This window comes from Rousettus aegyptiacus, unplaced genomic scaffold (assembly GCF_014176215.1).
Source record: "Rousettus aegyptiacus isolate mRouAeg1 unplaced genomic scaffold, mRouAeg1.p scaffold_m13_p_1, whole genome shotgun sequence".
Taxonomy (NCBI): Eukaryota; Metazoa; Chordata; class Mammalia; order Chiroptera; family Pteropodidae; genus Rousettus; species Rousettus aegyptiacus.
The window spans coordinates 119,565,963-119,581,636 of record NW_023416284.1 but is presented as its reverse complement, the minus strand read 5'-3'; the positions used below and the strand labels follow the sequence as shown (position 1 = coordinate 119,581,636).

Below are 15,674 nucleotides of genomic sequence, written 5' to 3'. Positions count from 1 at the left end.
TTACAAACCAAGGAAAGAGACCCGGAACACATCCTTCTCTCATCTCCCTCATAAACAACCAACCCTGCCAGCTCCTTGATTTTGGACTTCTAGCCTTCAGAATTGTGAGACAATACATTTCCTTTGGTTAGACCACACAGTCTGTGTGATACCTTGTTGCAGTAGCCGTAGCAAACTAAAACAGCCACAGAAGTAGCCCATGACAACACCAGAATTCACAAGGAGGTCTAATGCTCGGGCTTTTGCATGGTGTTTTCAGTCTCTTCTCTGTGATTTTGTGTGGTCTGGGGGCAGAATTAGCTGGTCAAACTGGAGTTGGACAGCGGCCATGGGAAGGACAAGCATGTCTTCTGCACTCACTCATTCACAGGCAGAGAAGGAGCCCTGTTAGCTCAAGCCTGTGGTGCTGAAAATCCCCACCCCCTCTGCTTCTTTGGAGGCGTGCTCTGGGGTCTCTGCTTGGCAGAGACTGTGACTGTGAGTCAGCCTGTGTCTGGAGCAAGACTAAGGCTATTATTGTTCCTTAAGCATGACTGCTGCCACTTGTGGATGGAGGCAAATTGTAATATTTTGATCAATTTCCTTTAAAGAAACAAGTAGAAAATGAACGAGCTTCATCCATTAAAGGGAAAATAATCAGAAGCTTGGAAGAAGATAAATGTGCTCTTCATTCTGATAAGATGCAGAAAGTGCTCATTAAGAAAAATCAATGATGATGACACAAATAATAAATCATCTGACACATTGAAAACACTTTAAGGTCGTATAATTTTCATTCAAATGGATAAATACTACACTTGTGCACATCTATCTCTTTAGTAGCACATATTATAAGCCAAATAGGAATGATTAGCTTAAAAAGAAATCTTCGTCTTGACAAATATTCTAAATGTATCAGTGGGATGTTGACAGAAAGGTGATGCCATCTGAATTATTATTTGGTCATAAAGACCTAGCTGGTATACAACTCTCAGGTTAAGTGTCTCCAACGGAATACTATTTTAAATAAGTTATCTACATAGATAAATGGAAAAGGTCAACATTATATCGAAAAAATTTGTATTTGTAAACGATACAGATATGTTCCTGAGCATGTGAATTTGGGAAAGCTCACACTAATAAACCGTTAAGATCTAATTTAAATTGCCATTTTTTTTTTTTTTTTTTTTTGCAGAGATACTCACGGCAGGAAGTGCAAAGAAAGAAATGCCAAGGAGCGCAAAGCCTGCAGAAAGCAATCTTCCCAGCCAAGTTAGGGGAGTTTTGTCTCCATAGCCAATCGTTGTCAGTGTAATCTAAAAACAAAATAAATAGAACGTGCAGCTTAAGTACGTGAGAGGAAAGTTAGGACCTATGAACAGGAGGCAAAGCAACATTTCCACTAAATCATTATTCAACACGTCTTGTGGGTGCATTTTATTACTGTGCTTTAGTTTTCCATGACGCATAACAGAACTTCTCTTTGTTTAAGATAGGGAATAACCTACATACTTGTTCCTCTCTTATAACACAATTTTATTTTCCATCTTTTTAATGTGTGTTCCAAGAAAGGTTATTTAAGTTAAGTGGATAACCATCAGTGATACAGAAGTGATAGCACCATAGATTTAGGACTGGATCAGTACACAAAACAATAACTTAGGTTAATTATGGCCGTCCATTTATTACCTTGGCAGGCATTTCCTGAAGGTCTGGTGTGTGCGAGGTACGTGTTATGATTTATAGTGGAACAAAAACAAGAGGTACATAGTTCTTGTTCTAAGATATTTACAGCATAAGAAAGGGACACGTCACACACAAATCATTAAAACACAAAATAGGGCAAAACAGGTATTATGATGGATGCACAATTAATCTACCATGGGAATTCAGAGGATAGATTATTACCAGCTTGGGGAGGATGTGATTATACCTAGCCTTTGAAAGAGGAGTAATATTTTGAGAGGCAGAAATGATATAGAGGGTGATCTGGAGCCGGGGGAGGGGTTAGCAGGGGAGGAATCAGGTGACTGGCTGTACAGCAGTGAGAACAAAAAGGGTAGGTTCTGTTCCGTTGGGCTGGAGCATGGTGAGTCTGAAAAGGATTATGAAAGAGGTTAACTAGATATGCTAAAGCTAGATCAGGGAGAGTCTTTGAAAAACGCTAATTAGATCATGTCTCTCCCCTGATCAAACTGTTCCAGGGTCTTCCCGTGCCACTTAGAACAGTCCCAGCTCCTCTCCAGGGCTGACGAGGTTCTGCGAGATCTGGCAGAATGATGCTGCAATTGAATTGGAACAGTGGCAATGGGACTACACGGGAGTGGAGAGTAAAGAGATGTGTTTAGGAATTCAATAGAAATACATTTACTGATGGTCTGGGATCAAGGGGAAGACTAGGTCAACAAGGACTTGACAATTTCAAGGGGGAAGATGGTTCCACCATAAATAAAAATATGAGAAAGAGAAGATTTTGGTGCAAAGGTGAGTTTGGTGCAAAGGTGAGGGTTCTTAAAAAGTCAGTATGATTCAGATCTAGAAAAGTCGAGCAGGAAATTGAGATCATGAACCCAAGTGTTGAGAGCGAGAGATTGGGTTTAGCATGAGATTTAGGTTTTGGAATCAGGAACGGGGTGGTTGTTTAAGCTTTGTGAATAAATAAGATTGCAGAGAATTCAAAGAAGGGGTCCAAAGACACCTCAGGAAACACAGATATTTAAGGGATGGAAGAGAAAGGAAAGTCAGAGAAGAATATATATATTTTTTAAAAGTAGGAGAACTAAGAAGGGGTTATATAAACAGAAACTCAACGGAGAAGAGGAGTTTCACAAAGGACCAGGTGACCCCTGATGTCACAGGCTCATAGATAGCAAAGAGAATGAGGACTGAGAAAAGATATTGGACACGGAGACAGGTGGTCACTGCTGATTTCTAAGAAAGTGGTTGCTTTGGCCATGTCACCTTACCTGGGCTTTGGAGGAGCGGTAAGTTTATGAGAAACAGAAATGATAGAGGGATATAAACTCCACGATGCCAGACCCTTCAGAAGTATTCCACTCACCTGACCACCCCTCCCTAGAATCTCCCTTCTCTTATCACTCCTGTGGTTTTCCCTTTATATTTCCTGTAGCTCCTCTTATGTGGCTCCTCCTACTCTAGTCGATCTTTAAATACTTGAGTTTTGGTTCTGCATCTTCTTCTGTTTTTAAAAATTATATTATCCTCTAAATTTCCTTTCTCTTTTAGCTCCTCTTTTATTTTTTTTTTCTCTTCCCAGATTATCTTAAATGTTCTCATGGATTTAAATACCATTTTTATGCTGAACAAACCAAATTTATACTTCCAGGCCAGGCCATTCTTTTGAGCTCCAGATTCTTACATCTGTGGTTGATATTTTTATTTGCATGTTGCACAGTCATTAAACTTAACATGTTTAAAACAGAACCCTTGTTTCTCCTCAACCTGTTACTCTCTCAAATATATCCCCCCTCATTGTAATCCAGAGCGCTGTCATTTACTCAGTTGCCACATCAGAATCCCTAGAGTCACCCTGATTGCTCTGTTCAATGAATCTATCAACAAGTCCCATTGATTTTATCTCCCAAAGATACTGCACATTCACCCCCTTTGCTCTGTCTTCACTGCCACCACGGTAGACAAGGCTACTACAGCAGCCTCTAAATTGCCCTCTGATTTTGCTCTTGCCTCCCTTCAGTTCCTTCTCCACACTCCTGCAAGGGGTATCATTTCCTTATTGCCCTCTAAAAATACTTCAATGGCTATTCATTGAATTCAGAATAAATTCCAAGCTCCTAACCATGGCCTACATGACACGGACTCCACCTGCCTCCTAAGAACATCCTGCTTTCATCCTCGCCCACTGTGTTTCAACCACAGCATCCTTTCAGCTCCTCAAACACGCCAGGTTACCTCTGCCTCGTCCTGTTCCCTCAGCCAGAAGTGCTCTTCCCATTCTTCCCAAGGGTCCTTCTCATCCTTCAGGTCTTCTTCAAAATATCCCGCCAACAGAGAGGACTTCCTTATCTACTTTGTCTACAATAGGGCCTCTGGTCATCTCTATTTCAGATTCTTGTTTCTTAATAGCACTTGTCCTAAGTGGCAGTTCGCTGTATTTTTTTTTTTAATTATATATATATTTTTTAGTGGAAGGGTCCTTATTTCCTTTACTAGAAGGAGGAACCATGTCTCTACTCCTTGTTATCTCCCTAACATCTAGCATGATGCTTGCCACGAAGTAGAAGGAACTCAATAAATATTTAGTAAATCAATGAAGAATTCTTTTAAGAATATTGGTGATAAAAGAAGTGAGAAACAGGGCAAGAACTCCTTGAAATCTCTGACTTCGAGGGGATGCTTTCTAAGACGTATTTGTGCATGCTTGCAGAGAAGATGAGACTGGGGAGGGAAGAGCTGGTGGCTTTATGATGAGATAAGGCAGAGAAAATAGGATGAAAGGTACTGTTGGAGGGGTTAGCCTTGGCAGTGTGAAAGAACACCTCTTTCATGTGGGGGGAAGTTGTAAACACAGTATGAATACAGGGCAGGACTGAGAACGCTGGAGTGGGTTCCCTTCAATTCCAGTGAAGAAGAGGGTGAGATCATCTGTGGGGAGAGAAAAGTTTGGAACAGAGGAAAAGACTTGGGGCTGTGAGGGTATGAGAAGTTGTTAAGTACAAATCAACAAGAGGCCTACTGGGCAGAGGAAGCTCATCCAAGGTTGGAGAGAGAGAATCTGTAGCAGAACCTAGTAGCCAAGTTAATTAAATGCCATGAGCAATATCAGTATAGGACTCTCAAAGGAATTCCTTGAGATTGCAATGAAAATGTTCCAGCTCAATTTTATTACAGGTTCCTAATCTTAAATATGTGAAAATGATTTTAATCTACTATACTTTTCCTGCAAAATAGCTCAATCCTTTTACAGCAGTTTATTAATAATCATAAACTAAAAAAGAAATTTCATGGTTTGGTCATGGTGATAATGTTACATTTCATGGCTTGCCTTGCATTCTAATAATACATTTGAGTTATTCTCCTTGGCCCAGTGCTCAGAGAGTGGGTTTTAAACCACTGCCTCTAATTCTGAAGAATGTGACATGGTGAAGTGACAATGTGTTCAGTGTTTTATTCTGAGTGGAGAAGAATGCCTGCTCCCTCTCATTCCAAGACGGTTGGCCTCACAAGAGTTGTGAACTCTGAGAGCAGCACCCTGGGGTCTCTCTGGGGGCAGCGAAGTCTCTGTCTGCCTTCTCTGCACTCTGGTTCAGGCTTCTGGATGATCATGTCTCCCCACATGCGGGGACTGGAATGACCAGCAGTGCAGCCGGCCACATCAACTTCCTCCACTCTAATTTCAAAGTCAAGGTCGTTTATGGTATTGCTTGGTTGAAAGCAAAGGGGCCTTTTGTTGCCAGGCTAGGTGTGAGTAGGGTCAGGCAACAAGGGGGCAGTTTCCTTTCTGTCCATGCCAGGGAGAAAGTTAGTGGGGAGTTTCCTGGGTGCATCAGTTCACATCTTGTGGCCGAAAGGAGACCACTGGGCTTCCTGATGTGAACAGAGAAGTAGCGCCAGAGATGAAATTATGACGTTTCTAAGATAAATTTATAATAAAAAGATGTGAGCCTTCTTCACGAATTCACGCTGGCCCATATGCTTGATCTAGCTGCTGACTTTTTCAGGCGATAACTGGCTGCATTTGATAAAACCATCCCCAGATGAAGCTTGCGTAGATATTCATTGATTTTCTTAACTTTCAGGTCAAGCTGTCCTTGAAGTACCGGTGAGTCTTCTTGGAACAGGACAACTGCATTACGTTTCTTTCCTTTTCCCAGCACCTGGAAAGCTCTGCTAATGGATATCAGCGGGTCCTTTGGACACAGACTGAGTAGCAGAAGCCCCTTTGGTGTGTATTCTCCCCCACTTGTGTAAAACAATAAACCCATTTTCATGCTACGGAAATCTTGTGAATCTTTCAGTGGCCGAACCCCATAATGATTAGTTTCATTTGGATCTAAAGTTAGAGAAAGGCTCACACAGAACCCCAAAGACACCAGCTCTTTAGGGAGCTCCTGGAACAGCAGCTTGTTTTAGGCAGTCTTGAGAGGTGGCATATGTGATATTCAGGGGATTGGAGGAAATCGCACCTGGAGGAAATTGACTATATTGGACGTAATTCCATTTTCGACCTACTTCTAGAGCTTATAGGAGGTATGCTAGTGAACATATGCTAGACTGATTAAATTTTAAACATTTATTTATGTATTTATGCACTTATTTATTATTGATTCTTACTCATTTACTTTTTTTTTCTTTGCCAGTAATTTGTTTAGCACAGGTTCGCTGTGGGAATTATAATAAATTCACTAGCCTTTAGCATACAAGATAATATCTCTTAATAAGCCAATTAAAGAAATAATATACTCCAAACAAATGACAGGTTAATCACAGTATTGTTCTAGATAAGGGGAGATGAGAGGAATAAAGTCTAAATTTGCAGAGGTATATTTTTTTATATGTTACACACTGACTTTCGACTATGGTGTCTACTATCTCATTAGAAAGGGCGTGAAATTTTGACTCTACTTTTAAAAATTAAAAGATAAATTTAAAACACTTCCAATATCTCTTTCAGTGCGGTTTTAAAGAGAGTGATACTTTCCTGAAGCAAGGGGATGCCATTTATCAACCACACTTTATGACCCGAGGTGGAAGCTGGCAGATGTGTTCTCAGGCTGCAGCCTGACAGGACAGAGCAGGACCTGAGAGGAGCGGGCACACTTCAGCCTGTTGCTCAGCCTCGGTGAGCCCAAGGAAGGCTGGGCGTTTGTGCTGCCTCTCCAGATGGACCATTTTACTTGAAGGTGATTTGGCAGGTGGGAACAGCTCAGATAAATGTTTGCCCTCATATTCCATATGCTCGGCTGCAGTCATGCAGGTGAGAAAAGATATTTTCTGAAAATTTGTGGGTTGCAAATATGGGCAGAAAGGTATATTTGTAGTAGCAAAGTCTGAGGTACACTGGGGGCATCTCAGTGTGTTTAGCAATCAAGAATTCTTCCTCAGGAAAAATACTGTAAAACAAATGCAATTTTTTTTTTTTAATGGGATGGCAGATGCTATGGTCAGATTATAACTTAGGCATCAGCTGGACTACTGTTATTATTATTATTTTTTGCAATAGCAGAATTAATTCAAGACCAGGAGATATAAATCTTTCAAGCAACAAATCAACAAGTATTTATTGGTCTGATTTTGAAGATACAATTATGAGTACTAGTTTATAGCTAATGTACTTATGTGAACAAGTTAAGAATATACTATCTGTAGATGTAATTTCCCCATAAGGGGGTCCTTTAAGGGAGGATGACTGACACTGGCAATTTGTCAACAATCTCCTCCTTTCTCCATTCTTCTCTCTTTTCTCTCTTCTCCTCCCCGCCCCCCCTCCTCCATGAGCACCTGGTTTCAGGTAGTGTGTAGTCATAGAACCTGTGCAGTTGATTTTGAAATTTGGATACCTTGAGCTAGCAGATGAAAAAGGTTTGATCTTCAAACATCAGAAACTCCTGTGTTGGTGGTATCATACAACTTGGGTTCTGCTGTGGCAAGTAGCTCAGGGCATTAGCAGTCTATATTGATCTTCTGGGCTTGTGGTCAAATATGTAATAATAGTAGCAACTAACATTTGTCTAGTGCTTGATAAAGCACATCTACATGTTCTAATCTCATTTAACACACAGAGCAATTTTGTGTTTGGCTGATATTACTATTGCCATTTTACAGAGATATTAAATGATTGCTTAATATCACGCCTCCACTAAATCATAATGATGAGGGTAGAACTCAGGGCTCCTGACTATCGTTCTGTTATTTTCCATACAGCATGTGCTCAACACTTATGGAATAATACTGAGAAAATTTCCAGAGCCATGTGTGAGATGATATTATACAAGGAACAGACTTCTTAGGAAAGACTTCCCCAAAGAAGTTTATGACCAATGCACTTCACAAATGCATGCTGCTAAGGTAGGCGTGGAACTTGCTGATGCTCATAACAGCCAGGGTGTTTGGGTGGATAGCGGCTGGGGGATGTGTGTCTCAGTATTTGCTTGGCAGTGAACAATGTTCTTGAATAGTTAGGAACTGGTGTGTTCATTATCTCATAGCCAAGTAAAGCTTTGATACCATCAAGTAATGCATTGGTAGTAAGAAACACTTGTTAACTGTTATTTAATGTACCAGTACTGAGTCAGAAAACAACAGTTTATAAGTGGTTCAAGAAAGTGTTTTGTCCTGGTGAACCCAATGTAAGGAGGGTTGACTCTTAGAATTACAATGTATAATCAAGGATAAGGGTATGTTTGTTCATTCCACAAACTTATGCCATTTTTTATTAGATTTTGCAGGGGGGATGAAACTCATGGCATATATTTGGGCTGTATGACCTGTTGATTGCACAGTACACTATATTATGCATCGAGCCATCTATATCGTTTGCTTCAAGAAAGACTGTAAAATTTTCAGCATGAATGCTAGGGCTAACTCTGGCCGATATTGAATTCTTCTACATGCCTGAAGTAATCATTTCAAGCACATGGTCTCAGGTGGAGGTTGTATTCAGATGCTTGCTCAAGAGTAGATTTATACTACTTGCTGCTGTATTTTTTAAAAAACCCAGAACACTATCTTCATCATAGAAATAGCAGTAAATCGAAAGAGGACAAACTGGCCTTTACTAGGTCATTACCAGAAAAAATTACTTCAGGAAAACCTGATCTTAAGTCAGTTCTGAACAAATCTAAAGCAAATCAAAAGGAGAAAAATAACAACAGGAAATAAGATAATAATAAAAGATAACTCCAGAAATACCTGTTACAAATTTACTTCAGAATAAATCTAAAGCAACTAACAAGAAGGAAAATAATAACAGGAAATGGAGCTCTGCCCAACAATCAGAAGATCCTCTTTTCCTGTAGCTGCCAGTGCCTGAGCCACTAGAGTTAACTCCCCTCGCCTCTCCTCCACTTCCTTTGTCATCAGGGCCCCTCGAGTTGCCACTTCAGAGCCCAGAAGATCTTTTCGTCACAAACCCAATTCCCGAGCCCCTCCTGTGTGTAAGTAAGCTGTGGGTCTGCCACAAAGCATATAGCTTTTTGTTTCTTTTGTTATAAAGGTGCTTCCATCTAACATCCACAACAGCAGTGTCTACACCAAAAGTGGCCACCATCTTTGATTGTGCACTTGTTATGGTCTTAGTCCCAGGCCCTTTATATCCATTATTCCACTTGAGCTAGGTACTATTATTTACCTAGTATGGAATTGTTTTTAGAGATCAAAGTTCTTTGAATTGTTATTAGCTTTGAGCAGTGCTGATCACACCACTGTATTCCTCGAAAGGTAGTCTTGGAAATAGCCCACAACATCTTTTTAATGAAAGGAATTTAGCAATTAGTATTTAGAATTCACTGGGATGCTGTATCCCTGACTACAAACAGCATTTTGATACTTAAGTCAATACTTGGGGCTTTTTTTAACAAAAGGAATTTCCCTTTTCTCACCAAAGTCCAGCACATAGAAACACTCAATTCTGGATTACTTAATTTCTCTACTTACTCTGGATACTTCCATAATTAGCAAGATATCTGTTATGTGCAATGTGGACAACTTTAACTAAAAAGTATTTAACTATATATTCCTTAAGGTCTTGATTAATACATGATAAGGATATAGTCTATAAACTTATTTTATTTCACATTGGAGAGGTAGTATGTGTTCTCATAATGAATAAAAATAAGTCCTCTGCCATTTGTGTCTTTTAGGCTTTAGACAATTCCATTAATGAGTCAGTTAATACCAAAAACTCAACAAGGCCTTTTTTATTCCTAGAAACTTAACATTTTAGAAGATTTTTGCTCTCATATTCAAGACTAGATTTAAAAAAAATGGAGACATAATTAGGTCATTCAAGGAACCTGTTAAGCACAGGTTAAACTTCAGTCAAAATGGCACTACTAAAATGGAAATCAATGAAAATAGGGTGTTTTCCCGCCCCTTGCCCCAAAGTCACAGATATGACCTTTGAAAACCTGCTACTTGGGTTATTCTGGCAAAAGAAACAGCTGGTGATTAAGTGGGAGGTGTATTAAGAGGTTCCCACACAACAATTCTTATTAGTAATAAGGAGAAAAGGAGGACTGATGGGAAGAAGGATAAAGAGCTGCCAGGCTGGACTCACTGGCAATTGCACCTCAACGGGAAGAGGTGCACCTGAGTGTCTCACTGGTTCAAATAGTTAGAATTATCAAAGAGAAGGAAGAACTGAACTTAAATTCAAAGTGTTGCTTTGAAGGCTGGAATAATAAATTGTCTTCTCCTCACTGGCTAGAAAAGTCTCCTGTTTTCTTAATTTACACAGTTTACCGCACCATGAGTCATAGATTTTTGTTTGCTCTCAGCGTATAAAAAGTATTTTAAGAATGTCGGATGACTGCCCTCTTTTGGGTTTTCCATTTTCCTACTTCCAAAATGTCCATTTTTGCCTGTTGGGATGGGAGTGGGGAGGAGCTGGAAACCAAATTCAAATGAACAGAATGCCTTGTCATCAGTGGCACAATCTTGTAGACATTTACTCTGATAATTTAAGAAAAAAAAAATCTTAATCTTCAGGTATACATTTCTGATTTTTACTCATTTTATTACTGCTATGCTACCAATGAACACACCAAGTTCTGTTTAACCAGTCCTGAAAAATTTCCTTTGCCCATGACAAGAATTCTAGCTCCTGCCGATGAGGTTATTATGTGTAGTGGAATAACACAACAACTGGTAACTTAAACCTCAGTTCCACAAAGTTAAAACAAATAAACAACTTATCAGTGTTTTAATCACAGTTTAAGAAATATATTTTTTATTCAAAATATTTAAAAATATTTTTATATATATTTTTTGGCAACAATCTGACACTCAAGAAATATGATCAATGATTTATGAGTGAACTTTGTTAGACCAAAAAGATGGAGAAATTCTTTAAACAATTGTAAATGCTGTATATTTTTGCATATAGACCTTTTGGAATATCTTAAGGAATAAAACAAAAAGAAATATAATTTACGTATTGATCAGAGCACTTTATTCTATGACATTCTTATTAGGGCACAGGTTTCAATTACTGTTTTTTAAATTCTTTACAATGTAGGGAAGTTTTTGCTTCAGTGGAGAATTATGCATTGTTTAGAGTAGACATTTCCAGATTATTGAGTTCTGATTTAATGGGGCTCAGCATGGCCTTTGAGCTATTTCACAGCTCTATAAGTTGTAGATAATTGGTGGTAATGCAAAAATAATTCTTGTCTATAGACATGTAAGTAAATTCTATCTAGTGGTGTTTTAATTGAAGCCAGTTTTGCCTCTATCTGCAGATTCGTTTTAATATTCCTGATCTTTATATGCTTCTGTTCTTTGAATAGCCCTTCGAACTGCTTGTAACTTCTTCCTGATTCTCTCATCAATACATAATTAAATAATAATAAAAAAATGAGTCAAATACAATCTTTAGCATATGTTTATTTTCTTTCTATTTGAGTCATGATTACTTTTATTTGTTTGGAAAATTATTTCTTTCTAAAAATATAAAGAAAAAGTAGGTTTTTAAGTGGCAAATTTTGAAATCAGGTGTCCATACTCTCTAATCTCCCCTATGGTAACCAGTTTTCTCTTTTTTCACTTTTCGTGCCATAATTCATTCAGCTACCCTACTCCCCCCCCCTTTTTTTTACATTAGATAAACTTTTTTATGAATGTCAAACCAGTGCAGCAATTGGTAATTTAAATCTGTGCTCCGCAAAGCTAAAATAAACAAATAAGCCTATCAGCATTTTAATCACAGTTAAAACCATGTTATATTTTTATTTTGGCAACAGTCTAGTACTCAAGAATTACTACTAATGACTTATAGTGGAACATAATTTTGTTGAACCAAAGAGATGGGAAAACTCTTTAGACAATTATAAATACTGTATATTTCCATATAACTTTTTTTGGGGGGAATTTATATTTTTATTGAGACCATTCATAGGAATCATTACACAGTATTCCAAGGAAAAAACTTCACGGCATCCAATATGTAAAAACAGATTTTTCTACTTACTGTGCCCCACCACAGAGCATCTGCATATGTAGAAAATTCTTTATTGGCGTCCTTTTCCACCAGATAGACGAGGAAAGATGAAAAAATAAGAACCAAAAATCCTATGTACCAAGCTGTGATTAATTCCTAGATAAAAAAGGAATGAAAGATTTTTAGCAGTGGAAAATCTTTGAAAAATGAAGCTATCTATTCATGATTCCATTTGTTTGACTACGTCTTGGATATCTATGATGACTTTAAAACAATCTATTATATACCACATCTCAAAATTGCTTTGACCAGTTTCTGAAATGACTGTTTGTGACAAGTTTATTAAATATTACAGCAATCAATGAAAAAGTTAAAAAAAATCTTATCCTATAACTCAGAAAGCAAACCTTACCTTGCTGTGAGCATAAACCACTGAACCTAGTAATTTCCAAGTGCCTCCCCTTCGATCCATGCGCACCATACGGAGGATCTGTAGGAAACGGAGACTTCTGAGTGCGGACGTGGCAAAAATATTACCCTGAGTTTTTGCAGAAACAACTGCTATTGAAGCGATTAGAACAATGGTATCTGAAAAAAACAGGTTGAAACAGCCATAAGTAGCATGACTAGACAATTTTATTTCTCAAGACAATATTTCAGAAAGGTGCACTTGGACCTATTTGAGGTATGAATAACCAGATCTTGAACCCCGACCCGGCACAATGCTGCATAGCGCTACCTGGACTCTGGGGTGACCGAAGAGTGAGAAGGCAGAGAACAGGGCCTACATCTTGCCTTAGTTCTGGCCCCGTGACCATTCTATGCTTTACCTATGTAACTCTGAACCACTTACTATTTAATCGGCAACAACTTGACAATGGCTTTCAGGAAGTTTAGTGTTCCAGGGAGCCCTAAAGCTGTGGGACAGCTTTCCACAAAATCTCTGGTTCCATTAGCATTTCTGTCTGGCAGAAAGGAGCTTCTGCCCCTGCCTTAACTCCCTGCTTCCTGGTTGAGACCACGGTGGGATGATAGTCTATGCCGCTATAAAGGTGCCGTTTGGTATACTGTTTGGTATACTGTTTAACAAAGGCCTCAACTAAAGTGAATATTCTAAGCTCTCTGCAGAGTACTCTTTATACCTGGTCAGTCAATTATGTGTAAGTTTACTCCACAAATTAAATACTATTATATTTGTTACAATAGAGTATGTAATTATACACACTGTGCATTGCATGGGAATGAATATTTAATGTTTGACATATTGGCATTTGGCTTAGAAAACCTGCCCTTTTGTAAGCTAAAAAGAGAAAAAATGCAGCTAATGAAAGCATAGAAAAGATAAAAGAGGACTTAATTGCTCCAAGGGTAAACATCTGAATGATGTAAAGTAGGCTTTGAAGTAGAAGATGTGAAGTGGGGATGAATGGCCTCCTATGGCAATTTTAAAATAAGTTAGCTTGACCTTAAGATCCTCAAATAAAATTTTCTTCCTGCTTCAAGCAGGCATCCACGGATTTCAGTTCAAGGGTGTTGCATTTATAATATTTCCATGATCCTTAGGATTAACTGCTGTATGAATGTGTACTCATCATTCAGCTCAGTCCTCCCCACACTTAGAAAGCTCTTGTCTCCTGGTGTGGACTGAGATCTTCTGAGTCACTCTGCTGGGGCCCCTTTTGGGTCAGGACTTGGAGGGAGAGGGGTCAGTAGATGGCAGTACGAATGTCAGCTGAAAGCTTTTTTTCAATCAGCTCTAGACACTAGGTGGCTTTGTATATAGAAAGCCACAAGTGCATCTTTGAGTTACTGCTCTCTCCAGCTGTTGAAAATGAGAAGGAACTAAATGTGTTGTCAAAGATACCAAAGACATTATATGAGGTAAATAAAAGCCAGTTACAAAGCAGCATGTACAATGTGATCTTATTTTAATAAATATTTATATTATATGACTAGGAACACATGTGAGAACATACACAAATTATTACCATTAATTCTCTCTAGTTGTGGAGAGTTGGGGTGTGTAGATGCATAAATAGCCTTTTCAGTTTCTAAGTTATTAAATTCTCTAATGTTGGAATTTTATAACAATGATTTCATCGTTTGAAATCAGAAAAAACTTCAGAAAAGTTAAGTGTGAAAACATCTCTTGGTTTTTGTCATTTGAAGGGCTTTACTCCTGAGACAAATGGTTTACAGACAAAGAGGTATCTTCCTTATATGGCCCTACCGGATATATATTTGCTTGTAGTTTTCATTGTAATCTTGCTTCCCCACAAATGTGCAAAGAAAAATTTACAATACCTCACTTACTATGTTAAAATATTAGAAATAGTAGAAATAAGTAAATGACTGGTAGGGGTGCAGAGAATATAGCACTTAAAACTTACTGTGTGCCTGCACTTTCTTTAGTTTTAAGTGTTTTGCAAACAGTATGTTACTTAATTCTGTAACAACTATGTTGGTTAACTTAATTCTGTAACAACTATTTTGCAGATGAAAAAGGTGAGGCACAAAAAACACGTATATTGTATCGGTGTAAAAAAAATCGCTACAGATCTGTTAGACTACAGCACAAAAAGTATGCTATGAAGTTAGTTCATTAGAGAAAACCTAGAAAAAGTAAAAGGAACACTGCTGGTTTGGGATAATTTAAAAAAATTATGCACACAGTAAATCAATCTAAATGTTTGAAGTCACAAAATATGCAAAGGTAACCACAGATTTGATTTAATAACCTCATTGTAATTCAGATCAGAAGAAAATTAGAGTTCAGTAGAATTAACTCATAAATGAGCAACCAAATGACAATGAATGCAGTCACAAAAATGTTTCTGGTTAGGTTATAGTCGTCTACTGAAATTTTGCTGTCGGTATCACCTAGAATATTTCCTAAGTTAATATTTGAGAAGTTATGAGTAATCTTTACTTTTATTTGTGTATTTATTATTTTTGAAGTCCATTACTTTATAGAATGGAGGCTCCACAAGATTGGATACTTATATTCCGAGTGGCTAGAACAGTGCCTGAAACATGGCAGGCACTCGATAAGTATTTATAGAATAAACTTAGATTAACAAACACTTAAAAGTAGCCTGAGCTTTATTCTCTTACCACATCAGTGGCTTAATGACTAGACTATTAATTTAAAGCACTCTTATGTTAATTGAGGGTCACCTCAATATTCAGCACTGAATTCATAGTGATCATCTATTAAAGATTATAAAAAGCTAATCTCACTAAGATTTACTTTTTATAAAACTGGGCAGGGGCAGTCTTTAAAGATGGCAACGTAGGAAGCTCCTGAAATCCTCTCCTCCCACAGACACACTGAATGAAGAAATTCCCTTTCAAGGAAATCCAGAAACTAGCTGAGGGCCTCCTACACATCAGAATTAAAAAATAAGTACATCTAAATAGGTAGGAAAAGGTGAGACACACTCTTGTCATAAACCCCACTCTCAGCACAGTGACACATAACCTGAAGAGAACCCAATATCCGGCCTCTCCCTGGGGGTGGTGGTGGTAAGGGTTTGGACCTCATATCTAGTGCCTCAAC

General features: G+C 38.3%; 1 protein-coding gene across 2 annotated transcripts in view; it reads right to left on the bottom strand.

Annotated features, from left to right (window-relative positions):
* The window catches only part of KCNQ5 (potassium voltage-gated channel subfamily Q member 5), a 447,247-nt gene that overhangs the window by 76,166 nt on the left and 355,407 nt on the right, over window positions 1-15,674 (bottom strand). For both annotated transcript variants that reach the window (XM_036219415.1, XM_036219426.1), the window contains exons 4-6: window positions 12,528-12,703; window positions 12,146-12,271; window positions 1,185-1,295 (exon numbers count right to left, since the gene is read on the bottom strand). In XM_036219415.1, coding sequence (XP_036075308.1) covers window positions 1,185-1,295; window positions 12,146-12,271; window positions 12,528-12,703 — 413 coding nt within the window. The remainder of the gene's footprint in view (window positions 1-1,184; window positions 1,296-12,145; window positions 12,272-12,527; window positions 12,704-15,674) is intronic.